The sequence below is a fragment of the Aspergillus wentii genome, assembly GCF_001890725.1.
Source record: "Aspergillus wentii DTO 134E9 unplaced genomic scaffold ASPWEscaffold_9, whole genome shotgun sequence".
Taxonomy (NCBI): Eukaryota; Fungi; Ascomycota; class Eurotiomycetes; order Eurotiales; family Aspergillaceae; genus Aspergillus; species Aspergillus wentii.
The window spans coordinates 1,695,859-1,718,548 of record NW_024467840.1 but is presented as its reverse complement, the minus strand read 5'-3'; the positions used below and the strand labels follow the sequence as shown (position 1 = coordinate 1,718,548).

Below are 22,690 nucleotides of genomic sequence, written 5' to 3'. Positions count from 1 at the left end.
CCTGCTGAATGGCAGGATGGATGCAAACGATTTTCCAATTACTGTATAAAATAGACGATCAGGGTCTTGGACTTTTACTCGATTCAACATATATATTGGAAAATATCAAAGACCTCACAAAGTGAGGAATCCGTAACGGTCAATATGGTTGAGCCAGCCTTTTCATTATTATCTTTTAATATTCTCACAGTCTTGAATGGCTCCCCCCACTCTATATTATGATATAAAAAACTCCGTTGACTCGATACTTATTGACATGTGCTGTATATCGATGCACGTTAAGCTAAAGCATTTCCTCTCCACCGTGGACCTTGTCTCCACTTCCCCTTCTGACCTGATGCATTCATTCACCAACCCACCAGGCATCTCATAACAAGATGGACCCTTCAAATGGTTTACAGCAGAATATACCTACCATTATACAATTTATTGACAGATTAATCACCCGGCTTTCTGCATGCAAACCTTATCCCAACGTTGAAATTCAACCATCCACGCAGCATCAACCAACTCAACGACAAAATCCATTTTCTGCTTTACCAGCCGCAGAACTGGCAAAAGTGAAGCCATTGATGCTAACACTTCACTGCCTCTTCCCGAATGAGTTGCTCCTTGCTCTTGATATATTGGATCGTGGGCTAGTAAGACGTTTTGTGACGGGCGATGCCATCGACAACCCTACAGCAGATTTACATAATCGGGAAATACCAATCTATACCACAGATCCAGTCGAAGACATATTCATTGTTCTCTCCGCCTCTGCAGTGACTGAAGACAAAGGCTACGAAGTCCGTCTTCAAGCTTGGAATTGCACCTGTCCAACCTTCACCCTCTCTGCATTCCGGGATTCAGAGTCCCCAACATCCGAGAATGCTAGTCCAACTTCGACTGCTAATGAAACAAATCTGGTTGATCCACCCAAAGACCAGGGCGGTAATTGTCAATATCAATTCGGTGGAACATTGACTCGGGGATCAGCCGGACTGTCACCCCCGGTGTGTAAACATATTCTCGCTAGTATCCTGACAGCGCGCTGCCCGGCGTTATTTGGACGGGGAGCAGAAGATATCAAATCTGTCAGCGCGAGGGAATTGGCCGGCTGGTGTGCTGGCTGGGGTGGATGATTCGATATGACCTCTGAACAAACCCGACAGCACTTGGGACAAGGCTATATCGAAAACGTGTTGATACCAATGTCATCATTTCGGAAAAGTGAGTTTGCTTCTTAATACGACTCAATCTTCCAGATCACACTTTTCTATTGTGCGATACACCAAGCAGCATCGTTAGCCATACAGAAAGTGACTATGCGTCCGCTGGACTGGTTGTATGTATCGAGAGCTAACACTCAATATCCGGCAAATGCAGCTTTCGGCTGCCTGTCAGTGAGGACTACGGATGGGTATCCGGACTGAAGGCAGTCACGAATTCTTATAACCGGTTAGCATTTTCAATGCTGAGGATTTACGACCATGTGCAAGAGCCTAGGAGAATTGGAAGAACGATTACGCTTCCATTACTGAATCACTGGTCGGAGACTCGATTGTTCAATGTTGATATATCAAGAAGAAGAAGGAGAAAAAATAAATAGCATGCCCGTTATGCCGTCAATACGTGATAAACCTGGATTGTAGAGCTGTCCAACATATGACCAGCCAGAAATGAGGATCTATCTCGAGATTATCCGTAATATACATTTCGGTGCGGTGACTGACTTGCTCTTGGTTGTTTCGTATTAACTGAGAGCCGATCCGGCCACAGACAGAACCGTGAGATTGCCCACCGTTCTCTTTAACCCTTCTTCTTAGGCTTCTCCTTGGAACCTTCCTGTTCCTCCTTTTGTTCCCCATTTACAGTCCCGTTGTTCTTCTTCGCGGCTTCTTTATCAGCCTTAGCTGCGTTTGCCTCTTGTTCCTTCTTCGACTCATTCTCCTCTTGTTGCTGACGATTCTGGATCTTGTTCTCTATCAAGTCGTGGAATGCCGTGATTGCGCGAATTAAGCTACTCAAGTAGATGGCCATTAGTTGATCATTGGTCTTAATGCTCATCGCTCGGGCCAGGTCGCTGTTGTCGGACTGAGGATCCGTGGAACCGCTGATCCGTGGTGTCACTGCCGGAGTCGACAGGTTAGGAAGCAGGTTGAAGACATCCTGGAGATTGCCCAGAATGGTATGGTTAATGGGTAGCTCGTGATCGAGAACTTTCTGGAGGTATTGACCGATGTCGCGGAGTCGTAGATGCAAGCCCTGCAACGATTGCAGCTGCGAGGTTATGCGGGTGGAAAGAGTTCCGACGGCAACGTCCCTGATATCGCGGAGAAGATGTTCCACACCGATTTCCTCTGCTTCCTCGGCCTCGATTATAGACGGGGTATTAACGAAGGTCTTGGATGTTGTTGAACCATCCTGCGCATATGCGAGTGGTATCAGTCATCTTGTCCTTGATGTCATGCATATATATTGATGGGCATGGTAGAATAAACTCACATCCTTGATCTCATCAACGGCAAAATAGGCATCAGTAGGAACGCCAACCTCCTTAGGCTGCACATCGACAATGACCAGCAACGGGTTAGGTGTGTATCGTTTGAACAATTCATTGATCTCGAGATCGGAGGCCCGCAATTTGGGACCCGAGTGGTACCATCCGATTAGCTTCTCGCGAGCATTGATCTTCTTGAACATGTCTCTCATCGACTCGACGAAATTGTGATCTAAGAACCAAACAGATGGGTCTTTCTCATCCTCCTCGAATGGAACTAATAGAAACATATCATCAGTACAGTGGCTTAGAAAGCATAAGCAAGGAAAGCCTTATGAGACGCACCAGCAAAGCTGTTTGATACTCGGACGGTGCTACCCGTATTCTCTCCTAGAAGCACACCAACAACACGCTTCCGGGTTCCCTTGGCCGAACGCCCATAGTGATCTGCGACGGAAAGAAGAACTAACGGAGCGACAGTGACGGTCCGCGTAGAGAGGGAGATGGCATCCGCCGTTGTGGCAGGCATGGCGGAGTCGGAAGAATCTATGTAAAGTGTTTAGGAAGCAATATGTCAGAAGAAGAGATGGTAGGTGTATCCCAAGGGGTAAAATGAAGAAGCAAGACGAGGGGAAGATGGACAACAGTGATGACGATGAGGTTGGAGAGCTGTTGTTCTGCGCTGGAGCTCCCGCTTAGTTACCCAGGATGGCTGCGCTACGGTTGTGGCACAGCAGATGAGCACCAGCCACTACATGCCTGAGGCTTCATTACACCACGTGATTAATATGCTTGTTGACGGCAATTGACAGCAATTGTTGAATGCGCAGTGTTTACTCTATGCAACCATTCAATTCACTGAGGAATTCTATGTTAAATGTGTGCATAGGCTCTGTATCTGTATCTATAGTAATTCTAGCGTACAGCCGAATCTATACCACCCCATCCATGTAACCATCCTTGTACAATGTATTTCTTGCCATTAGTCCGGGCACTCTGCGAACCTCGGAGGCGCGGGCGCTAGGTATGGGACTTCTCCGCTCCGGTCGGACTTCTTTTCATCCCCAACTGGTTCGTGTTCTCGTTCCATTCCTCCCTTCTATTTTCTGCTTTGCTCCGCCTTACCGGTACATATCAATCTCTATTCCTCCTCAATTCCGGTCCTCACTCGAGACCTTTAAAACCTTCATCGGTCTATATCTCCACTCTTACAATTCACAATGGCTCCTATCACAGAAGAGGTTGTCCAGGGCCTGAAGGACACCATCGGAAAGCTCGAAAACCGTGTTGAGGAATTGGAAGGTCGCCTCACCAATGGATCGAGTTCCAAGCCCAAGTCTGTCGCTGAGCAGATGCGCATTATCCTGATGGGACCCCCCGGTGCCGGTATGAACTTGACGTTCTTCCCCGGACTGTGACCATAGCGAGAGTATACTGACCGTCTCTAAATAGGTAAGGGTACTCAGGCTCCTCAGATTAAGGACAAGTACTGTGTTTGCCACTTGGTAAGCAATCCAATGCCATAATATCGAACATTGGGGTCAGCAGCTAATATACCATCTTTCTCAATAGGCTACTGGAGATATGCTGCGCTCGCAGGTCGCCAAGAAGACTGATCTTGGAAAGGAGGCCAAGAAGATTATGGACCAGGGTGGCTTGGTCAGTGACGAAATCATGGTTAACATGATCAAGAGCGAGCTTGACAACAACGCTGAGTGCAAGAATGGGTTGGTTTACCTCTTGTGATCCGCCTGTTCGCGAAAAGACAAATACTGACAGTTGGCACTGGTAGTTTCATTCTGGATGGTTTCCCCCGTACTGTCCCTCAGGCCGAGCGTCTGGATGAGATGCTTGAAATCCGCAAGGCGAAGCTCCAGCATGCTGTCGAGCTCCAAATTGACGACTCCCTGTTGGTCGCAAGAATTACTGGACGTTTGATTCACCCAGCTTCTGGACGCTCGTACCACAAGATCTTCAACCCCCCTAAGGCCGACATGAAGGACGACGTTACCGGTGAACCCTTGGTCCAGCGATCCGACGACAATGCCGATGCCTTGAAGAAGCGTCTTGTGACATACCACGCCCAGACCGCACCTGTTGCCGACTACTACAAGAAGACTGGCATCTGGAGGGGTATTGATGCTAGCCAGGAGCCTGGCCAAGTGTGGAAGAGCCTTCTCGGTGTTTTCCACCCCAAGAACTAGAGGAAGCTTATCTCGAGAGAGCTAGACTCCCCTGCCGGGTTAAGTGGCCTACAACATAACAACTTATTCGGATATATCTGCATACAAGCGGAATAAGGCAAAGGAGTTATTTTCCACTTACCGGCAGAAAAAAAGAAAGAAAGAAAGGACACTTGGGACAAAGAAAATGAGAGCCAAACTCGACGGTGGTGTCTTGCTGAAACGCTCACCACTTTCCGTGTTAGTCGGATATTGATGAGTATAGAGCTGTGCTTTCGTCCGTGCATAGATATTTTCGGGCAGGAATCTCAGCACTATGTATAGTATGTTAATTTTCTGGAACTCAATTCAATATGTGTTACACGACTTTTACCCAGTATTACAACCAACTTACATGGTTATTGATATAAATCTACTACTTCCCAAGTCGATGAGATTCTAGAGGTTGGCTTTGGATTGAGTGACTATCCTATGCATTAATTGCTATCCGACGAATCAAGTGGTTTATGCCTCCAATTATTTCGATATGACAACTCTTTCTGTTTTTGAATGTATGGAATATGCAATTAACGGTTAATTGAGAGTGAATATGCCCTAGATACCATTAATGTTAATTACCTTGGTTTTCACAGCTGTAGGGGATAAACCGTGGACTCGATCTTCTCGGGGTATGTCAGGTTTCCTTGTCGCCTGACTTCATCCATGGTCTCCATAATGACAATGCTCTCCTCCCAGGGCAAAGTCTCGCTCTCGAGTTTTCCATCCCGTATACAACGAGCAACCTCGTCCGCCTCCCAGTACATGCCGTGCCCATTTCCAGGGAATGGGCACTCCACCTCTTCGACATCACCTTCGCCCTTCTTGGGGATGACTCTGTATTTCTCTGGCCGGAAGGCAGGGCCTATCACCTGGATTTCACCCTTTGTGCCTTGAATGCGGATTGAGGGCCCAGATGACCTTTCTTCATCTGGGTCTGTCGCAATTCGGAGATTTGTCATGGCCACGGCCTGGGACTGACCCGGATGGGGGCTGTTGGAGGGTGTGCTAGTCGGAAAACTTAAGAGGATTGTAGTGGCCTCATCTGCACCTGTGAGGTGGTAGAGAGATAGGTGCGCAGAGATTGCCGTGGGAGGTTTACGCTGGGCTCGAGGAAGAGTGTGATACAAGATCTGGAATACCCAGGTCAGAGAGTAGATGCCCACTGTGAGTACAAAGTTAGCACAGCAGAAACCGAGATCAGTTAGCCGGAAAAGGGACTTACGATCTAACAAGCAACCTCCAGCAAGATCCTTGTTCACCATCCGATGTTGTGTCCCCCATTTTTCTTCGACGTCATCTCCAAAGCTGTTGTCGGCTGTAACCCGCAACACTTCCCCAATCGCACCCTTCTGGATCAACTCTCTGACCTGTACACTGAGTGGGAAATACCGGGTCCAGACAGCCTCCATCAGGAACAAGTTCTTCTTCTTGGCTGTCTCACACAGGATCTTCGCTTGTGGCGCATTGACAGTGAATGCCTTTTCACAGAGAACATTCTTCCCAGCCTCAAGTGCCAGCATCGCGTTTTGGAAGTGGTGAGAGTGTGGGGTCGCGACGTACACCACATCAACATTGGCATCGGCCACGAGCTCTTCGTATGATCCATATGCAGCGCAGGGAGCCGGGACACCGAGATCAGCGAGGAACTTTTCAGCGCGGCTCTTGGACGACGACGAGGCAGCGGCCACGACAGTGTGGGTGACATCGCAAGCACCCCGGGCTTTGGAGTCAATCAAAAGGTCTCGTGTGAAAGCTACACCATGAGTTAAACAAGGGGTGTCAAGTACGATCCATTCGGTTTTATAAACGTACTCTCTGCGATTCCACCCGTGGCTATATGATTTTGATGATATGTTAGCTTCAGCACGTTCTGAAATGGTAGTAGTGCGGGGTGTTTTCATACCCATGATACCCCACCGTATGTTATGTGGCGCCATTGTGAATATTGTGAGTGAATGGAATTAGAAGTCGAGATACGGTAAAGACTTTTGACAGAAAGGTAACAGTGAACAGAAAATGAAGTAGAAAAGAGCCGTGAGGGGTAGATTGATTGATATGTAATCTTGCTCTACACGAGGCTTCTCATCTCCGGAGAAGCGCCGAGCGGGCATCGTGGAGCAAAGGCCGACGTCATTTGGAACCCATCGCACATACTAGCATTGACAAGGGCTACAGGATGATTAATGCAGAAAATCCAATTGTAAATGCCATGCTGTTTGTGCTTGATATTCTTTTATATACTACTATGCTGGACCGCTGTGATACATAACGCCAAAAAGAGAGGAGGGGTCTATCCTCCTAAATACCAAACAGCTGCCGGCTAAATGCACGCATTTCAGCTCAAAAAGAGATAAAACACCCCACATGCGAGAAAACACCAAATGAAATGTATGATAAGTCGATTGATCCCCGGCACGGGAAAAGGGTTCCGATCCACCAGGGAGTCGAATGTGGGGGAGCAAATCGATAGAATTCGAGGATTATCATCTAGACAGAAGCCTGTCACATGGGCTCTGTCTTGATTCGAACAATACTCCCGGGAGAGTCATTGCCCTGGTGGATTTTAGAATGAAACAAGAGAAAAAAGAAAGCCGTAGACGAAGCTTACCTCTGCCTTTCGTTTGCCCAACACAGAATCGGGGGTTCCCGTTCTTCCCAGAGGCGTGCTCCCGCGTGCTTGAGTTGGCCCATCTTTTGTGACTTCTGCATAGCAACTGGCATGGTATACGCGGCTGCCAACCTTTACTGCATCCTGCCATATCCAATCTTGGACGTCTTCCGACCATGTTGACTCGAACTTCTCCTGACATATAGGGCACGGCGTGTTCCGCAGAGTCGCATCGTTCGGAGCACGAATCCATTGCTTAGGTGGCCCCTTTTTAGTTGCGCTGCCATCGGCCCCGGTTCCAACATCGCCCGAAGTTTCAGCCTCTGCAAGGCCTTGATCATCTTCAGCTTCTCGTGATTTGATCCAATCCTACTTATGGTTAGAAATGACAAGACATGCTAAAGCAGGGAAATATCTTGATACTGACCCGTTCATCAACATACCAGCTGCGGTTCTGGGCTCGTCTGGCAGCATCCGCCATACGTTGGTTGGTTTTGAAGTGCCAGTCCAAATGACGCGCCTTTTTTTCTTTACCTTCCTCGGTTGTAAAAAACCGACGACCACATGTTCCACATCGGTTAGACCTCGCTTCATAAAGACTGGCTACTAATGCATGTCGTGGTCTAAACGATTTATGTGAAATTAGCAACGTTCCAGACACATGCATATACTGATATGGCCTACATTTTCATTGACATAGTGTTCATTTGAACTTCCATAGTAGCATCAGAGGACGCTTGAGGTGTGGGCACTGGGGGTGTAAATCGAACTTGACCGGGAACAATGAATGGGAATGCAGAAGCAAGATTGGGTGTGGCCGCAGCTGAAGGACCGGGAGGGGCAGAAGCAGCTGGCAAAAGCCCGCGTGCTCGTAGAGCTGCTAAAAGAGGGATATCTGGCGTTTGTGTAGCGGCTGGCTGCGGTGTGCTGGTGTTCGTGGGGATTTGGGGAAGGCTGCTGGGGACTTGAGGTGGTGGAGTCGGCTGCTGACGTGCAGCAGTAGCTTTGATGAGCCCAGCCAGTGTTCCTGAGCTGAGAAGCTGCTGAAGAGGTTGAGCGACAGCTTGCGTTGGTGGAGTACTCATGGATGGTGTCGGGACAGTTGGGATACTAGGGGGAAGACTCTGGGGGACCGGCACAACAGGTTTCGGTGCAAGCGCAGATACTTGATCACGGACAAGCTTCAGTTGCTCTTGTGTAAGCTCCTGACGCTGCAGGATTCCCTGAAGATCTAACAAGGCCTTTAATCGCTGCTGTACAGAAGGATCGAGAGGGTTAGTAGCAAAATCGCTCCGGGCGGCTGTAATCAGGGCTTCGATGTCCCGATTCAGAGCAGCAAGATCGACCTCCTGCCGTTGTTGGAGCTGAGGAGTCGGGGTGAATCGTGTAGCGTATGGGTCCACCTGTCAATCCGTCAGAGAAGGCATACAGCACAAATTAATCAGGATACACTTACTGGAGATTGATAGTTATGACCATGACCATTCTGATTATACTGCGAAGACGAATGCCGTGATGTGGCAAGGGGCGGTGTTGGGCTGTTGGTCCAGCCGGGAGGTGTCGCAGTTCCACGGCCACGGCTGAGGATTTCCTGCTGGCCCCTAGACTGCTGTAGCTGAAGAGCCGCTGTTCTTGCCTTGATGAGGGCACTTTCGATGCCGCGGGTGATCTCAGGAGGGAAAACCGGCCTAGTATCCAATGACCCAGGAACGGATTCTTTCCAGGTTTTGAGCATCTCATCCAACTTCCTGCGAGTCTGCGAGTCGACCAAAGTATAGGCATTCATGAAAGTCTGATACATGTTGCGGCCCAGAAAAAGAGTGTAGGGAGTCCCTACGTTCTTGACGATGGAGTCGACTACATACAAGGCGGGCAACTTCTGAGGCGGTGGTGTCTACAAAGCACAATTAGACGTCGTTCATCCACAAAACTACAGACGGTAGTGCGTATAGCAAGATACACAAGCAGACAGAAAGCATGGAAGAGAGTATGTCACCTACTGTTCGAATGTGATTCTCCAATACCCGAGAAATGGCCATTGCATGTTCGGTGTTCTCCTTTGCTATGACGGTCAAGTTGCTGATTTGAAATCTGTCATTTGAGGTTAGATCTTCCAAGGAATTCTTGTAGTCCTCGGCAACTTCGTCGGAAGCCAATCCGGACGACATGATGGCAATATACAAAGATAGTTGATAGTTGGGATAAGATGGGATTGCGACAGCGGGGAAAGACAAAGAAAAGAAAATAGTGAACGGTGCTAAAGAGAGTAAAACCCCCAGGGATGAGTGATATGCCAACGTCCTGTTGGTTTCTTGTCTTGGTGAATATCCTCCTTTTTTTTTTTTTTTTTTTCTTTCCTTTCTTATTCTTTCACTCTTTGCTTCTTGTTTGCTTTCTTTTCTTCTTTTTCTTTTCTTTCTTTCTTTTTTCTTATTTGTTCGTTCTTTTCTTTTTGCTCTTTATGTCTTGGTTCCTTTTATCTTCTCTCGTTTGCCCTCGTTGTATAATTGTGAATGCTTCTCTTATTCCCTCCTTTGTTTTCCAAAAACACTGGGCTCCTGGAGCAGCAAGAGATGGAAAGAAATGTCGGAACTTGTAGAATGCTTGCTAGCTATCTTCGCGAGACTCTTTTTGAGAGAACAACAAGAGGATGCAGGCGCCTGCCTTCAACCAAAACCAAAAAAAGAACCCGCGACAACCTTCCAACTGTCCAGATGTATATCTACCTCACTAGATATCCTGCCCGATTGACCCTTCCAGTAGATAACAAGCAGCAGAGGTATGGAGACGGCACGACAACGCTGTTTCAGGTATTGAAGATTAGGGGGAGTCGGATATTAAACAGAAAACGATCCGAAGGGATTAGCGGTTCCTAGAGACCCCAACGCATAGGCTATCAACAATTCAGGGGAAAAGAGGGAGAATAGAAAAAAAAGAAGATGAAGAAGAAGAACCTAGACAAAGAGAGGGAAAGAGTTGGCGGTTCAACTGGGACGTTGGTGTGAAAGCGAGACGAAGGATTATTTCGAGGGCCGATGAGAGGCGCGCCAAGAGTCTCGTGCTTAGTCAACGTCTCATGACGCAGCCGTTAGATGATCCCTAGCCAGACAAGACGTTCACGACGAAATACTTCTAGAGGACTGAGATTTAAGTCACTGAGAGTGATAGCTCATATCTTATCATATTCAATAACAATCGAAGAGGCATCATGAAGATCACACTTTCTGCGCTCGTTCTTGGCCTTCTTCCGTTGGCCTTGGGCAAGTCCATCATCGTCACTTATCCTAAAGATACGCCTCAAGATGTGTATGAGAATGAAAAGAAATCTTTCGAGAAAGCTGTGCGTTGAATGCTCGGGGCTTACGGGTATTTGGCTAATGAACTTGTTCCGAGTATGTAGGGTGGCCATATCACTCATGAATATCGTAAGTTTCTCTTATACCGAACGTAAATGACTGGTCAATCCAGAACTAATATCCATATTCTATCAGAACTGTTCAAGTAAACCTCCCCTTCTGTATCTCTGTCATCATTCCTGAAGTTCCACCTCTAATTGTTTCCTATCAGAGGGTTTTCTGCAGATGCCCCGGCCGATGCCATTCGGGTCTTCTCGACCCAGACAAAATACAAGCCTTGTATTGAAGAAGAACAGGTCGTCACCGCTGTTGGTGGCTCTCACTGAGCGGAATATGCGATTTTCATAATCAAAAATGGGGAGTCCTATTATGATTACTGGCGTTCTTCGCTGCACTCATGCCTTGGCTGGTCCTGGGCTCAGGCTTGACGGACTGGACTCTGGCCGGTTATTAACGAATGGACGACTCTTGGTTTCGAGACATGCAATTGTGAATTAATTTTGGGTTTGTTAAAGTCTTCATTTTCTGATATATCTCTGATCTATCAAAGAGGCGTCCTTGGATCAAGTCAATCAAATTATCATTCTATTTTATGTATTGCATACCTTTGAATACTTTAAATATGCATGTACAAGTCACATGAGACAAAGCAATTGTTCACCGTCTCTTTGTCCTTCAGTATTTACATTTAATGGGGATATAAGCGCAAGGTCGATACGCTTCATGAGATACTAGTAAGTAGAAAGTTGAAACTCCGCCCAACGCGGACGAGACAAGGCGATCCTCGTGGCCCCTACGTTTAGCCCCCGTAGATGCGCGTAGCGTGGATCCGCCTGAAACTCCCCGAAATCGCGAAAAGAGACGACAACGTCAACTCTCGAGGGCATTGGGATATTTTATCAACCATTGGCCTTCCCTTAATTTCGTTTCGCCAAGCGAAAAGGGATATGCTTCCTTTATTGCAATTCGCCTACGCCCTTACTTAGACCCGCGGCTTTCCCTCATCGCGATATTCCCCGGATCGATTCCTCCATCCCACTCGCCGCCCACCATGGCTTCAGAGCACGCGGTCACCAAAGTCCTGTTGGAATGGATCAACAGTTTTTCACTAGGAAAGACATTGCGGGCTACGGATGAGTTAACTGATGGTGTTATCTTGTGGGAGGTCTTGCAGGATATCGATCCTCAATACTTCCTTGACGAGCTACCAGAGAGGAACACCTCCGACCATTGGGTGAACAGGTGGCAGAACCTGAAGCACATCCACAAACTTATGATAAGCTATATAAAACACCAAAACGATGACCAAATTCCTTCCGGGCTTGATCCATCGCCGGACCTCGAAGCCATTGCGGAAAAGAACTCGGCCAAGGAAACGAACAAGCTCCTGAAACTCCTCCTGATGGCGGCGATAAGCTCGCCCAACGCGGCGACATACGTGAAGACTATTCAAGACCTCAACACCCCAACACAGGAGGTCATTAAGGATATCATCGAAGAGGCTCATAATGGACAGCATGAACCCGTTGATGTGGCGGACGATATCAAAGATGACCTATCGAAGCGGGATCATCCCGTGGACTTGGAACTGCAATTCGAGGAGCGAGTGGGAAAAGTGCTTGCGGAGAACGACCGTTTGACTCATGAAAAAAAGGAATTGGAGAAAGCATTGGAAGACTTGCACAATCGCCTGGCACGTCTGCAGGAAAACAATGATACCTTGCAAAACCGCCTTGCCTCGACAGAAGATCGGCTGGTGACTTTGAAGTCCGGAAAGGGTGACCTGGGGTTCAACGCCAAGGCCTTGGAAACCAAGACTCGCCATCAAGAGGATCTTATCGCATCCCAAGAGGCAAGGCTCGCTGCCGCCCAGGATGAGGTTGACAGCTTGCGAATGTCCGTAGAGACTCTACGGGTGAAAAACCAGCGGTTCCAAACCCTGCAAGATGACTACGATGAACTCAAAACAGAGAAGGATCAGCTCGCGCGTAAGGCAAATGCAGCAGAGAAATATCGCCAAAAGCTTCAGGCTAGCCAGGATTTTGAGAAGGAAAACCAGACACTCAAGAATCAGATCAAGGACCTCCAGCAGCAGCTGAAGGAGGCTGATTCCCAGCACAGATGGACATCTGAGCGCGATGTGGAACTTGAAGAATACCGAAGAGTTCTACCACGCATTGAACAGGAATGTAGTGAGATGCAAAATTTGAAGAAGCAGCTGGAGTTCAACAACCACGCCCTTACTGAACGCCTCGAGGGCGCGGAAGAACAACGCGAAAGAGATGATTTATTGATCAGCGAGCTGCGCGAACGGATTCGAGAACTTGAAGGCTCGCCTGGAAGTCCATCGCTTACCCCGGGCGCTGAAACACCAAAATTACAGGGAACTTTACAGAAGGACTTTGAAGAAATTGGCGCCAAGGAATCTCAGCTGTCAGAATACCCCTTCCTTTCCTCGTGTCTCCGTTGAATTAACTGACCGATGGTAGAAAATCTGAAAATGACGAGTTGAAGAAGGAAGTTGAGTCATTGAAAACACCGCAGGCATCTGTAAGTCAGGCCCAAAAAGGAATATTGGAACACGGTACTGATAATGGTATTGTAGGTGGAATCTGGGTATGAGAGGTTTTCGGATTCTTTTGCGCAGACCGTGGAAATTGCGCAGACAAACTCTACCCAGAGGTATGCTTATATCAATTAAAGTCCTTTCGAACTCGGTGCTGACTATCCACACAGTGACGAGTACTGGAAATTGTATGATAACTACACTGCAACCCTCAGAAGGCTTGCGGAAGCTCAGTTCTCTCTCGACACATCTCAGAGAGCGCTCTCCGATGCGATGGCAGAGAGTAAGTCATTCTTCGTCTGTGATCTAGCTTAATATTCAGTCTTCTCATATCTATTTAGAAACACTCGTCGACAAGGAAAAGGCCGACATGATCAATGAAGTCAAGGAAAACAACTCCGCAGAATCGGCCAAAATTCGTGGTGAATGGGACGAACTCTTGCAGAGAACGCATCATCTTGAAGCTGAGATTGACGCCAGCCAGACTTTGGCAAGGGAAGTGTGCTCTGAACGAGATGAACTGCGTGGGATGCTTGAAAAGAAACAGACCGAAATGAAAGCAGAGGATCAGGAGTCAATCGATGAAGTGAAAAAGCTGCTCGCTGAACTTGCGGCCCTCGACAGTGGCGAGGGCGTGGACACTTCCGAGAGAACTGTTGTAGAACTCACAAAACAACTTACTGAATTTTTCGAGAAGAATGTTGATAGGCTTGCGAAGCGTGCAGAGGTTAGTATCGTGCCCATTCCTTGGATCCACCCTTTTTATATCTTTACCCGAGCGCCTTTGAAGCTGAGTGCTAATGTTCGAAATAAATATACAGTACATCGAGCGACAAAATGAACTCATCAAATTTCTCCAAGAACGCATAAAGACCCACGAAGAAAGCTCTGATGATAGTATCAGCAAAGAGCGTGAGGTAAGCCAACAACACCGCGAGAATCCATTTCCTTGTCCCTTCCTGCTGACAATACATTTTTCCAGCTCGAACTGGAAAAGATTATCGAGAATCAGACTCGAGAGCTTTCTCTCGTAAGCTCTGCTTGGTTTGACCTCCAAAGCCGTTTGCAGAACAACAGTGTTACAGTCTCCAGATATCGCCACGCCTCGAGCCCTGAAGCTCAGAAGGGCTGGTTGGCAAAACAACGGGTTGTGGTTGCTGGTCGATAGTTTTGTGAAGTAGGTTGGCGTATTGACTTTGTTTTTTTGATCGTGCATCTCGATGGCCTATGGGCTATTTTATGACTACAGCCCTCATGGTTGCTTTTCATGGTGGGATACTATATGGACATGAATAGTCTGCCGGATTTGATCTGTATTTCCTTTTTTGTCTATATTCCCTGGGTCTGTGGTTGTTTATGTCTTGTATCTTCCTGTGTTGCTACTTCATATCTGTACTCAAGATTGCGCATAAAATTGCATGTCATGCATACAGCACTATGAATACCCACCTGCTTTGATGGCAAGCTCCGATTGAGCTTCATTGGCCCAATGGCTATTTGCATCTTACGCTAAGATTCCGCGATTCCTAGTACGGCATTTACGTTTGATAATAGGCTACTCGGTGGAAGGACTATCCATTACAACTGGTTCTGACACGAGATAATTTTTTTTTATAGAATAGCAGCAGCCTTTTAATGAAAGATGCTGATGAATTGCCTTGGGTCTGTTTTGGTTTTGGCATCAAAGAAGAATAAGGGAGGTACACCAAATGAAGAAGACAAGAGTAAGAGATGAAAGAAGCGCTGGCACATTCATGTACAACATCGGCATTCGCCGCCTAGCCTCGAGAGTAAGGGTGGAAACCCCGATGTCCACCACGTCCTCCACCACGGTAGTTCGCGCCTGGTTTTCCGGCATTCTTGGGGCCTGTTGGGGCGTTGGCCGGGGCTGCACTCTGGGGCTGGGGTGTGGTGCCTAGCTTCACGTCAGCAAAGTTCCATTATCAACAATTTGATTCATTCAAGAAACATACCACGTCCTATGCTTCCAGCACGGCCCATACCTTGGGGTCCCGTGGGAATATTCGGTTGAGGCACTTCGTCGTACATACCCTCCCACGATGTTGGGCCGCCCTGTTGGTACGGAGAGAAAGCCCGGTTTTCCATGACCCGGCGGACCTGCTGCTGCTCATATTTTTGCTGTTCGAACGCAATCTGTTCGTGAGCATTATAGCCTGGCCCTCCTCGTGGGCCGGTGAAGTTGCCGGACCCTTGACCGCCAGCAGCGGCGCCGCCATTGTTGTTAACAGCACCACCCCCACTAGCACCAGCAGCAGCACCACCACCCATGGCATTTGCTGGGACTCCGCCATTGTTACTTTGGCCCTGTCCCTGGCCCTGCATTTGCTGCATCTGTTGCATCTGCTGTATCATAGCAGGATTCATCATGTTCTGCATCTGAGGAGTAGGGCTCTGGGAGGGAGGACTCATTCCGCCTTGCTGCTGATTATTACCCATCTGCATTTGCTGCATCTGTTTCATTTGCATCTGCTGCATCATAGCCGGGTTCATTGGGCCCATTCCCATTCCCCCCATGCCCTGGCCTTGGTTGACAGCCATTTGCTGCTGCATCATCGCGAAATACTGCTGCATTCGTTGCCAATACTGCGCCATCATCTGCGGGGTGAGACCTGCACCCATGCCGCCTGAACCTTGAGAGCCCTGCTGTTGCTGGCCACCGTCACTACCGACCTGGCTGTTCTCTCGGAAAGCGTCCCTGCCACGGCGATTCCGGCGGTCTTCTTCATCACGCAGGTTGCCTCTTGGTTGAGCTTTTTTGACTTCGATGGGCTTTCCCAGAATATCCAAGGGCCGCGAGAGAGCGGCTTCAACGGCAGCCTCACTATCAAACGTCACGAAACCGAACCCTCGGGGACGGCCAGTGTCCTTGTCTATCATCAATGTGGCATCGATGACGCGGCCAAACTGCATGAAAAATGACTTGAAGTCTTGTTCGTTCGCTTCTTGACTCACGCCACCGACAAAGATCTTGCTCGTCTTCTCTTGCTCATCACGGGGAATCGCACGCTTTGGGTCGATCTTCAAGTGTCGTTAGTTGTGATATTCTAGTGGGTGCTGTATGATGTATTGCACTAGGGAAGGAATTTCTTACAATTTTTCCATCTAAGTAGTGCTCCTTGACCATCACAGTGTTGACAGTCTTGGGGTCCCGGAAAGTTAAGAATCCAAACCCCCTGGAGCGACCAGTGGCGCTGTCCCGCATAACAGTGCATTCTTGGACCTCTCCGAATTGAGAGAAATAGTCTCTCAATGATTCTAGTTCGAAAGATTAGATTATCTGAAGTGGAAGGAGGAAACCCTGCCAATCAACATGGGAAAAATGCATACGATCTGTAGTCTCCCAATTCAAACCACCGATGAACATTTTCCTATTCAGCCAGACTATTAGCAAACTCGCCATCCCATCAGAGAAAACGATACACGCTATTCGATGTCTAAAAAGCAAAAACAATGATTAGGGGGAAGATTGAATGGACATGGAATGAACGACGATAGATAAATCTGGATCCAAAGCTTCTGTCTCTGGCTGCTGAAAGGCTGTCGGGTGGGCTGCTATTCAAACCCAACATGTTGCGGTGATCACAAAATATTCAAGGACCGACATCTAAATTGTGTGACGCGGTCGAAAATTGTAACGGAGCATCAAGCAAATGAAATTGCCGCGGTCATCTCAGATTTTTTGATCATGTCACGTATACATCGACAGAAATTGAGGCTGCAGGGATCGACGAGTGTGCCAGCCAGCTTTCTAGTCATGAGCTCCACTGGTTTACAAGACGGCCCAGTGGATGAAGTCCAAACGCAAAGTTTTCTCCAAAACCGGGGTATGCGGGTGGTGATAACAGACACAAGTTGCAGTATGTCAGGCGAAATAAGTGAATTGTTTTCTGCCTCTCTCTGAGCAAGGTTCCTTTGCCTGTCTTTCTAATAGAGGCCGAAGCTAGGTAGGTAAAGTTGTTCGGGAATTCCCAAACCAGATAGCCAAGGTCTCTACTCCTTGCTCTGCTCTATCAAGATATATCGACAGAAAGCTATATAGTATCGGCTGTACTATATATAGTCGCTCGCAATAAGGGTTCGTAGTGTCTGTAATCCGATATTTGACTCTTTTGTGACTGTAACACCGACGCTGGTTCGCTGATGCATATCCATTGAACTTTGAACTCCAGGAAAGATGCCTTGCGCCCCTACCACATCGCTTTCCGCGTGGCAGAACTTCATGAGTGCCCAGTGACCATATGCTTCTTTCCCGGGGCAATTGCATAGATACCGCCACCCTCTGGCAACAGCCAATAGCGATTGATACAGTCGAAGGAGACTGGCCCAGACATTATTTCCATCTCACAATGCCAGTACATCTCGGTCCTCCCACGAACCCGTATCATCAGCTCATCCACTGGATGGATATTCACCCGCCATACCAGAAAATTGAAGCCCAATGGTGTGCAGGAAGATGTAGTGAAAATATAGGCACCCGTCGATGCTCGAGAATAGCCAAAACAGCAGCCCCACGGGCAGTAGCAAAGTGCGGCCACCAGAATACCAGTTGCTTTGCAGTGGTAATATAGACCGTCTCACGTAGAATGACAGAATACGAAGGTAATTGGGATGCATTAACAAAGTACACGGACTTACCCATCTTCCTTAATACCAGTTCCTTGACGCTCGGTTTCTGCAGCTGAAGGCGCCGCATTGTTACCAAATCCGGTGTCTACACCTCCAGCCCCATTCTGATAACCTTCTTCATACTGTGGTGGCTGGTAGGCATTTTGCGAGTCCTCTGTTTCCAAGTGAGTGTTTTCGATACTCTGTGTGACAAGAGGCTGAGCAGACGTGGCCGATACAGTGGAATCGGGAGCTTTTGGCGCTTCAACTGCAGGAGTTTGTTTGTTGATATTGTCATCAGCATCGTACCTGGAAAATAACAAGTCAGATATCGAAGGGATAAAGCGTTAGTTATGTGATAAATCATACAGATCCGCAAAGAGATCCTCCTCAATATCATCTGGTTCAGCCATTCTGATTCAATAAGATAAGCTAGAAAATCAAAAAAGAGATGGCACGAAATGCAAGGCAATGGCCAGGCTGAATGGACAGGTTAGAGCAAGGATTCGATCAACCTGAGGGTGAGTAACAGGAAGAAATAATCTAGCAAGGATGAGAGCTCCCCCAGACGGCAAACCGAATGCTATGGAGAAATTAGGGTGATGATTGAGGAAGGCTGAAGTAGAAGCCGAAGAGAAGAGAGAGGAGAGAAGAGGAGAAGGCGAGGAGGACAGGAAGTCTCGACAGAAGCCGACCGCGTAAGAGGCCCCAAGGCCGGACGGAGTACGGAGGACTTGGTACCCGCAGTAGCGCCGACAGGCCAACCACAACTAAATTTTGGGAGCAAATGCAGGGAGAGAAGGAGAGAAAGAAAGAGAGAGAGAGAGAGGGAGAGAGAGGGAGAGGAAAGAGATGAAAAAGAGAGAGGCAAAAGAAGATAGTCTATAATTAAAGTATTCGTTTTGAAAGCTTTATCGCTGAGATCTATTTGACATCCAACCTGACAGCAGTCATCAATCAATTCTTCCCCAGAACAAACAGCGTAACAGTGCCGCAGAGCACCCCGCACTCCTCTTTACGCTCTGGGACCAGCCATCCCCGATGACCTGTTATTGAATGGAATCTCGCGTCTTTCTGCAAGTAGCTTCAGCTTAATATAATGGCTACTAAGAAGGGCCAACAGCAGGTAAGCTCACCATCATTTATACAATGTCCCTCCATTGAAAACCATGCTATGGAAGCTGATCAATTCTTATAAAGGAGATGGTCCAGGTTGGTTCGTACCTCACGATTCCCCATGTTTTGAATCCCAATCCAGTGGCTGATATATAGCTTCGGGATTGCTCAATAGACCGTTCTGAGTATGCCCTCCCTTCATATAATCGACCAATGCGCATGGGTCTTGTCTTTCTAGCTGTCTTTTTTGCATCTTCACGCTGCTAACCCGCACAAAGACGAGCAGATTCTCCTTTTTGGAATGGCAGATCGGTATCCTCAAACCAAGGATCTTCGAGACCTTATGATCAAAACACTGTCGTTGGCGCCTCATATTCCCATGCAAATATCTTAAAGTCTGCCCTGCCCTCCCCCAGTTTTATTTGTTGTCGCTGAATCATGTGGGTTGAACAATGGGCTAACGAACGGGCGTGTTTGGCAGAGGAATCCCACAACAGCATACCCGTCCCAGAACACCACCTCGGACATCATCCGGTAACGTTAATTCACCTTCGCATCGACCAGGGACATGGGTTACCCCTCCCCCACAATCATCGTACTCCGGGATCATGGCTGCGGGGGGTGAAGGATGGGGTGGCGAACATGCAGAAGACGACGATGATGAAGAGGATATAGTCTACGATGACGATGAGGATGAGTTCGGGCTTCCCAGCCTTTCTAGCATGCGAAAGAAACAAAACAAAAGTATAGCAGCCCTTCAACCCAAGGCTGTCGACCCAGGCGGAGTTGGGGGCAACCCTTCAAACCTTGGTTTTGGTCTAGGGAGCGGTAGACATCGTGCAAACAGCTCAGATATTGCTGAGGAGCGCGGACCGACAATGTACCCAGCAGCCCGCAAAGGTGAAGGCAAAATACTGCGGCCTCAGTATAAGGATATACTTAGAGGTAGGCAATGGAGCTCAATGGTTGCCATGTTGAATATGTTGACATTGTTTCGCAGATCCTGCAAATGCCTTGAACCTTATCAATCATGCTCCACCACCTACAAACGCTTCGCCAAAAGAGATGGAGATGTACTCAAGCCGCATATCCAGAATCAACAAGTTCAAACGACTTCTACAAACGAGCACGGTTCCACTCTCAGAATTGAGGAATTTGGCGTGGTCAGGAGCTCCGGACGAAGTGCGAGCGATGACTTGGCAACTGCTTCTTGGATATCTCCCCACAAACAGCGAACGACGCATCTCAACTTTGGAAAGGAAGCGCAAAGAATATCTCGATGGCGTCCGACAGGCATTTGAACGCAGTGCCACGGCTAATGCGGCAAAGCCCCCTGCTTCAACAACTGGGCGTGGGAGAGGCTTGGATGAGGCAATATGGCATCAGATCAGTATAGATGTTCCGCGAACAAGTCCTCACATTCCACTTTACGGCTATGAGGCCACTCAACGTTCGCTAGAAAGGATACTTTATGTGTGGGCCATTCGACACCCTGCGAGTGGATACGTGCAAGGAATCAATGATCTTGCTACGCCTTTCTGGCAGGTTTTTCTTGGAGTTTACATCACGGATCTAAATGTTGAAGAAGGCATGGATCCAGGCCAACTGCCCAGAAGCGTGCTGGACGCTGTGGAAGCGGACACCTTCTGGTGTCTTACGAAGCTCCTTGATGGTATCCAAGATAACTACATATATGCTCAACCGGGTATCCACCGACAAGTTAGAGCGTTGCGAGATTTAACAATGCGCATTGATTCTACTCTTGCAAAACACCTAGAAAACGAGGGGGTTGAATTCATGCAGTTCAGCTTCAGATGGATGAACTGCTTGCTCATGCGGGAAATGAGCGTGCAGAACACCATTAGGATGTGGGACACGTATATGGTATGCCTTGGTTATTCACCTATATTGACATATAACTATACTAACTTGTTCATCAAGGCGGAGGAGCAGGGCTTCTCGAGATTTCATCTGTATGTGTGCGCGGCATTCCTTGTGAAATGGTCAGACCAGCTGGTGAAGATGGATTTCCAGGTATGTTCCTTGCGCGCGATTTGTGGTGTCAAAGAAGTGCTAATCAAATCGCAGGAGGTTATGATGTTCCTCCAGGCTCTCCCAACCAGAGACTGGACCGAAAAGGATATTGAGCTCTTGTTGAGTGAAGCATTCATCTGGCAAAGTCTATTCCAAGGCTCCCGCGCTCATCTTCGACCAACTGGCGAACAATTCCCCGAGGATGGCCTGTAATGAAGGCAAATCATAATTCATTAATAATTTTAGCTTCGTACTTGAGCTTTTCCTTTTATCTGATGCAAGACTCAGCTGAAGTGGAAGCCCTTCTGGTTAAAAGCCCACAACAACTTCAGAAAATCATTTTCATCACACATCCTTGCACGCTTGTCTGCAAGTTTAGTTTCATCTTCCAAAACCTGTCGTACCTTCTCCCGTACCAATTCCGCTACCTTGCCTTTCTTCTTGCGGCTCGGCTTGCTCTTGAGGGCTTCTTCTATGCGATTTGTTTCCTCCTTGAAGAAATCGGGGACATCATCATCATCGACCTCCATGGTTTCGTCCTGCTCCTCTTCGTCGTCATTTTGCGCATCGCCGATGTCCATAGCATCATCACCATCAGCATCCTCGCCGGGGCCATCCTCAACCGGAATGTCGTTCTGGGCACACCACGTCCGGTAATTCGCTTCCAACAAATCCATAACCGTGGATTTCCCGATAAAGCTGGCGCGGATGGTTTTATTCTTTCTCACGAAAAGGATTCGCAGAAGTCCGTCCCACTCATCATAATTAATCTGCGGCCTTGGATTCTTGGGAACCATGCGGACCACACTCGATTCCACCAATGGTGGAGGTTTGAAATTGTTCTTGCCAACCTTCATAATATGATCGATCTTGGCCCACATCTGAGCATTGACAGAAAGTCGACTGTAGAGCTTATCACCTGGTTTGGCAAAAAGACGGAGAGCAAATTCTCGTTGGAACATGAGAATACAGATTCTAGGCGCTGGCGAGGTTGCGAGAAGTTTGAATGTGAGGGGGGAGGAAATCTGACCGGAGTGGTTAAGTTATATCATATTAAGAGCCTAGACAAAGATCATACCTGATACGGGGTATTGCTAATGCAAACGTCGAAATACGGCAGCTCGGTCTTCATCACATCGCCCAGAATAACGTCCAGGCGCTTCTGTGCGGGAGTTCCTTGGACTCGTTTGGTGACCTCCGCCGCCATTCGAGGATCCAATTCAACAGCGATAACTTTCTTGGCCTTTTCGAGGATTTTCATAGTCAGGTTACCTGTACCAGGACCGATTTCAAGAACGACCTGTAGAGAGATAGAGACTTCCTGTTAGAGATCATGATGTAACATATATCAACCATACCCTCGTTCCCTTTTGAGAAACTCACATCGCTCTGCTTCAGATCGGCCTTGTCCACAATGGCCTGGGCAATTCCAGGATTCTTCAAGACGTGCTGACCAATGTCTGTGTTCATTTTGAATATGCTGTTGGCAGCCTTCGTTTTAGCGACGGCATCTGCATAAGGATTCGCTTGAGAAGCGCTGTTGCGCTTCCCCTGTTTTACTTTTGGCATATTGTAGGATTTGTAGAATCCAGTCAGCCAGTACTCGTAGATCAAAAGCTCGCCCTGTCAAGTGGACAGGAGTCTGGAAAGAAAATAAATCTATCGTGGAAGATACCGTAT

General features: G+C 47.9%; 11 protein-coding genes across 11 annotated transcripts; 5 read left to right on the top strand and 6 right to left on the bottom strand.

Moving 5' to 3' along the window:
• Positions 1 to 377: 377 nt before the first annotated feature.
• Positions 378 to 1,124, top strand: ASPWEDRAFT_120550 (uncharacterized protein; the record flags this gene model as incomplete). The annotated part of the gene is made up of 1 exon (XM_040828996.1): positions 378 to 1,124. One exon carries the CDS (start codon positions 378 to 380, stop codon positions 1,122 to 1,124), a length of 747 nt encoding a protein of 248 aa, XP_040684401.1.
• Positions 1,125 to 1,405: 281 nt separating this feature from the next.
• rpn8 (proteasome regulatory particle lid subunit RPN8) lies at positions 1,406 to 3,175 on the bottom strand. Its single transcript, XM_040836748.1, has 3 exons — positions 2,828 to 3,175; positions 2,488 to 2,759; positions 1,406 to 2,406 (listed from the first exon to the last, which is right to left on the bottom strand). Exons 1-3 carry the CDS (start codon positions 3,009 to 3,011, stop codon positions 1,792 to 1,794), a joined length of 1,071 nt encoding a protein of 356 aa, XP_040684400.1. The 5' UTR covers positions 3,012 to 3,175; the 3' UTR covers positions 1,406 to 1,791.
• A 429-nt stretch (positions 3,176 to 3,604) lies between these two features.
• On the top strand, positions 3,605 to 4,989 carry adk1 (adenylate kinase ADK1). The gene is made up of 4 exons (XM_040839251.1): positions 3,605 to 3,868; positions 3,935 to 3,987; positions 4,055 to 4,209; positions 4,275 to 4,989. Exons 1-4 carry the CDS (start codon positions 3,703 to 3,705, stop codon positions 4,684 to 4,686), a joined length of 786 nt encoding a protein of 261 aa, XP_040684399.1. The 5' UTR covers positions 3,605 to 3,702; the 3' UTR covers positions 4,687 to 4,989.
• A 302-nt stretch (positions 4,990 to 5,291) lies between these two features.
• Positions 5,292 to 6,641, bottom strand: ASPWEDRAFT_120904 (Gfo/Idh/MocA family protein; the record flags this gene model as incomplete). Its single annotated transcript, XM_040829029.1, has 4 exons — positions 5,292 to 5,866; positions 5,927 to 6,457; positions 6,517 to 6,537; positions 6,608 to 6,641. 4 exons carry the CDS (start codon positions 6,639 to 6,641, stop codon positions 5,292 to 5,294), a joined length of 1,161 nt encoding a protein of 386 aa, XP_040684398.1.
• Positions 6,642 to 6,750: 109 nt separating this feature from the next.
• On the bottom strand, positions 6,751 to 9,652 carry ASPWEDRAFT_725592 (putative mRNA cleavage factor complex component Pcf11). The gene is made up of 6 exons (XM_040839253.1): positions 9,313 to 9,652; positions 8,769 to 9,206; positions 7,997 to 8,715; positions 7,740 to 7,935; positions 7,313 to 7,681; positions 6,751 to 7,257 (listed from the first exon to the last, which is right to left on the bottom strand). Exons 1-6 carry the CDS (start codon positions 9,478 to 9,480, stop codon positions 7,207 to 7,209), a joined length of 1,941 nt encoding a protein of 646 aa, XP_040684397.1. The 5' UTR covers positions 9,481 to 9,652; the 3' UTR covers positions 6,751 to 7,206.
• A 749-nt stretch (positions 9,653 to 10,401) lies between these two features.
• On the top strand, positions 10,402 to 11,228 carry ASPWEDRAFT_46372 (uncharacterized protein). Its single transcript, XM_040836747.1, has 4 exons — positions 10,402 to 10,652; positions 10,713 to 10,737; positions 10,804 to 10,809; positions 10,876 to 11,228. Exons 1-4 carry the CDS (start codon positions 10,521 to 10,523, stop codon positions 10,992 to 10,994), a joined length of 282 nt encoding a protein of 93 aa, XP_040684396.1. The 5' UTR covers positions 10,402 to 10,520; the 3' UTR covers positions 10,995 to 11,228.
• A 330-nt stretch (positions 11,229 to 11,558) lies between these two features.
• ASPWEDRAFT_46371 (putative microtubule binding protein HOOK3) lies at positions 11,559 to 14,690 on the top strand. Its single transcript, XM_040836746.1, has 7 exons — positions 11,559 to 13,101; positions 13,158 to 13,218; positions 13,274 to 13,350; positions 13,405 to 13,517; positions 13,576 to 13,961; positions 14,056 to 14,151; positions 14,217 to 14,690. Exons 1-7 carry the CDS (start codon positions 11,720 to 11,722, stop codon positions 14,400 to 14,402), a joined length of 2,301 nt encoding a protein of 766 aa, XP_040684395.1. The 5' UTR covers positions 11,559 to 11,719; the 3' UTR covers positions 14,403 to 14,690.
• A 322-nt stretch (positions 14,691 to 15,012) lies between these two features.
• ASPWEDRAFT_121495 (RNA-binding protein) lies at positions 15,013 to 16,619 on the bottom strand (the record flags this gene model as incomplete). Its single annotated transcript, XM_040829087.1, has 4 exons — positions 15,013 to 15,149; positions 15,208 to 16,273; positions 16,347 to 16,510; positions 16,583 to 16,619. The coding sequence occupies 4 exons, from the start codon at positions 16,617 to 16,619 to the stop codon at positions 15,013 to 15,015; spliced, it is 1,404 nt and encodes a 467-aa protein (XP_040684394.1).
• Positions 16,620 to 17,886: 1,267 nt separating this feature from the next.
• Positions 17,887 to 18,273, bottom strand: ASPWEDRAFT_121501 (uncharacterized protein; the record flags this gene model as incomplete). Its single annotated transcript, XM_040829088.1, has 2 exons — positions 17,887 to 18,169; positions 18,230 to 18,273. The coding sequence occupies 2 exons, from the start codon at positions 18,271 to 18,273 to the stop codon at positions 17,887 to 17,889; spliced, it is 327 nt and encodes a 108-aa protein (XP_040684393.1).
• Positions 18,274 to 19,584: 1,311 nt separating this feature from the next.
• Positions 19,585 to 21,223, top strand: ASPWEDRAFT_32873 (GTPase-activating protein GYP1; the record flags this gene model as incomplete). Its single annotated transcript, XM_040833720.1, has 3 exons — positions 19,585 to 19,921; positions 19,977 to 20,860; positions 20,918 to 21,223. 3 exons carry the CDS (start codon positions 19,585 to 19,587, stop codon positions 21,221 to 21,223), a joined length of 1,527 nt encoding a protein of 508 aa, XP_040684392.1.
• A 71-nt stretch (positions 21,224 to 21,294) lies between these two features.
• Positions 21,295 to 22,579, bottom strand: ASPWEDRAFT_121180 (dimethyladenosine transferase; the record flags this gene model as incomplete). The annotated part of the gene is made up of 4 exons (XM_040829053.1): positions 21,295 to 21,447; positions 21,634 to 22,035; positions 22,089 to 22,310; positions 22,394 to 22,579. 4 exons carry the CDS (start codon positions 22,577 to 22,579, stop codon positions 21,295 to 21,297), a joined length of 963 nt encoding a protein of 320 aa, XP_040684391.1.
• Between the last annotated feature and the right edge of the window lie 111 nt (positions 22,580 to 22,690).

Excerpts from the sequence above, each read along its gene's own strand:
- ASPWEDRAFT_725592 (XM_040839253.1), bottom strand. The coding sequence starts at position 9,480 with ATGTCGTCCGGATTGGCTTCCGACGAAGTTGCCGAGGACTACAAGAAT. Across the intron at positions 7,936-7,996 it reads AACACTATGTCAATGAAAAT|ACCACGACATGCATTAGTAG; the intron begins GTAGGCCATATC and ends TAAATCGTTTAG. Across the intron at positions 7,682-7,739 it reads GCTGGTATGTTGATGAACGG|GATTGGATCAAATCACGAGA; the intron begins GTCAGTATCAAG and ends AACCATAAGTAG.
- ASPWEDRAFT_46372 (XM_040836747.1), top strand. The coding sequence starts at position 10,521 with ATGAAGATCACACTTTCTGCGCTCGTTCTTGGCCTTCTTCCGTTGGCC. Across the intron at positions 10,653-10,712 it reads AGAAATCTTTCGAGAAAGCT|GGTGGCCATATCACTCATGA; the intron begins GTGCGTTGAATG and ends CCGAGTATGTAG.
- rpn8 (XM_040836748.1), bottom strand. The coding sequence starts at position 3,011 with ATGCCTGCCACAACGGCGGATGCCATCTCCCTCTCTACGCGGACCGTC. Across the intron at positions 2,760-2,827 it reads AGTATCAAACAGCTTTGCTG|TTCCATTCGAGGAGGATGAG; the intron begins GTGCGTCTCATA and ends TGTTTCTATTAG. Across the intron at positions 2,407-2,487 it reads CCGTTGATGAGATCAAGGAT|GATGGTTCAACAACATCCAA; the intron begins GTGAGTTTATTC and ends GCATATGCGCAG.
- ASPWEDRAFT_46371 (XM_040836746.1), top strand. The coding sequence starts at position 11,720 with ATGGCTTCAGAGCACGCGGTCACCAAAGTCCTGTTGGAATGGATCAAC. Across the intron at positions 13,219-13,273 it reads TGAAAACACCGCAGGCATCT|GTGGAATCTGGGTATGAGAG; the intron begins GTAAGTCAGGCC and ends ATGGTATTGTAG. Across the intron at positions 13,518-13,575 it reads CTCCGATGCGATGGCAGAGA|AAACACTCGTCGACAAGGAA; the intron begins GTAAGTCATTCT and ends ATATCTATTTAG.
- adk1 (XM_040839251.1), top strand. The coding sequence starts at position 3,703 with ATGGCTCCTATCACAGAAGAGGTTGTCCAGGGCCTGAAGGACACCATC. Across the intron at positions 3,988-4,054 it reads AGTACTGTGTTTGCCACTTG|GCTACTGGAGATATGCTGCG; the intron begins GTAAGCAATCCA and ends CTTTCTCAATAG. Across the intron at positions 4,210-4,274 it reads AACGCTGAGTGCAAGAATGG|TTTCATTCTGGATGGTTTCC; the intron begins GTTGGTTTACCT and ends TGGCACTGGTAG.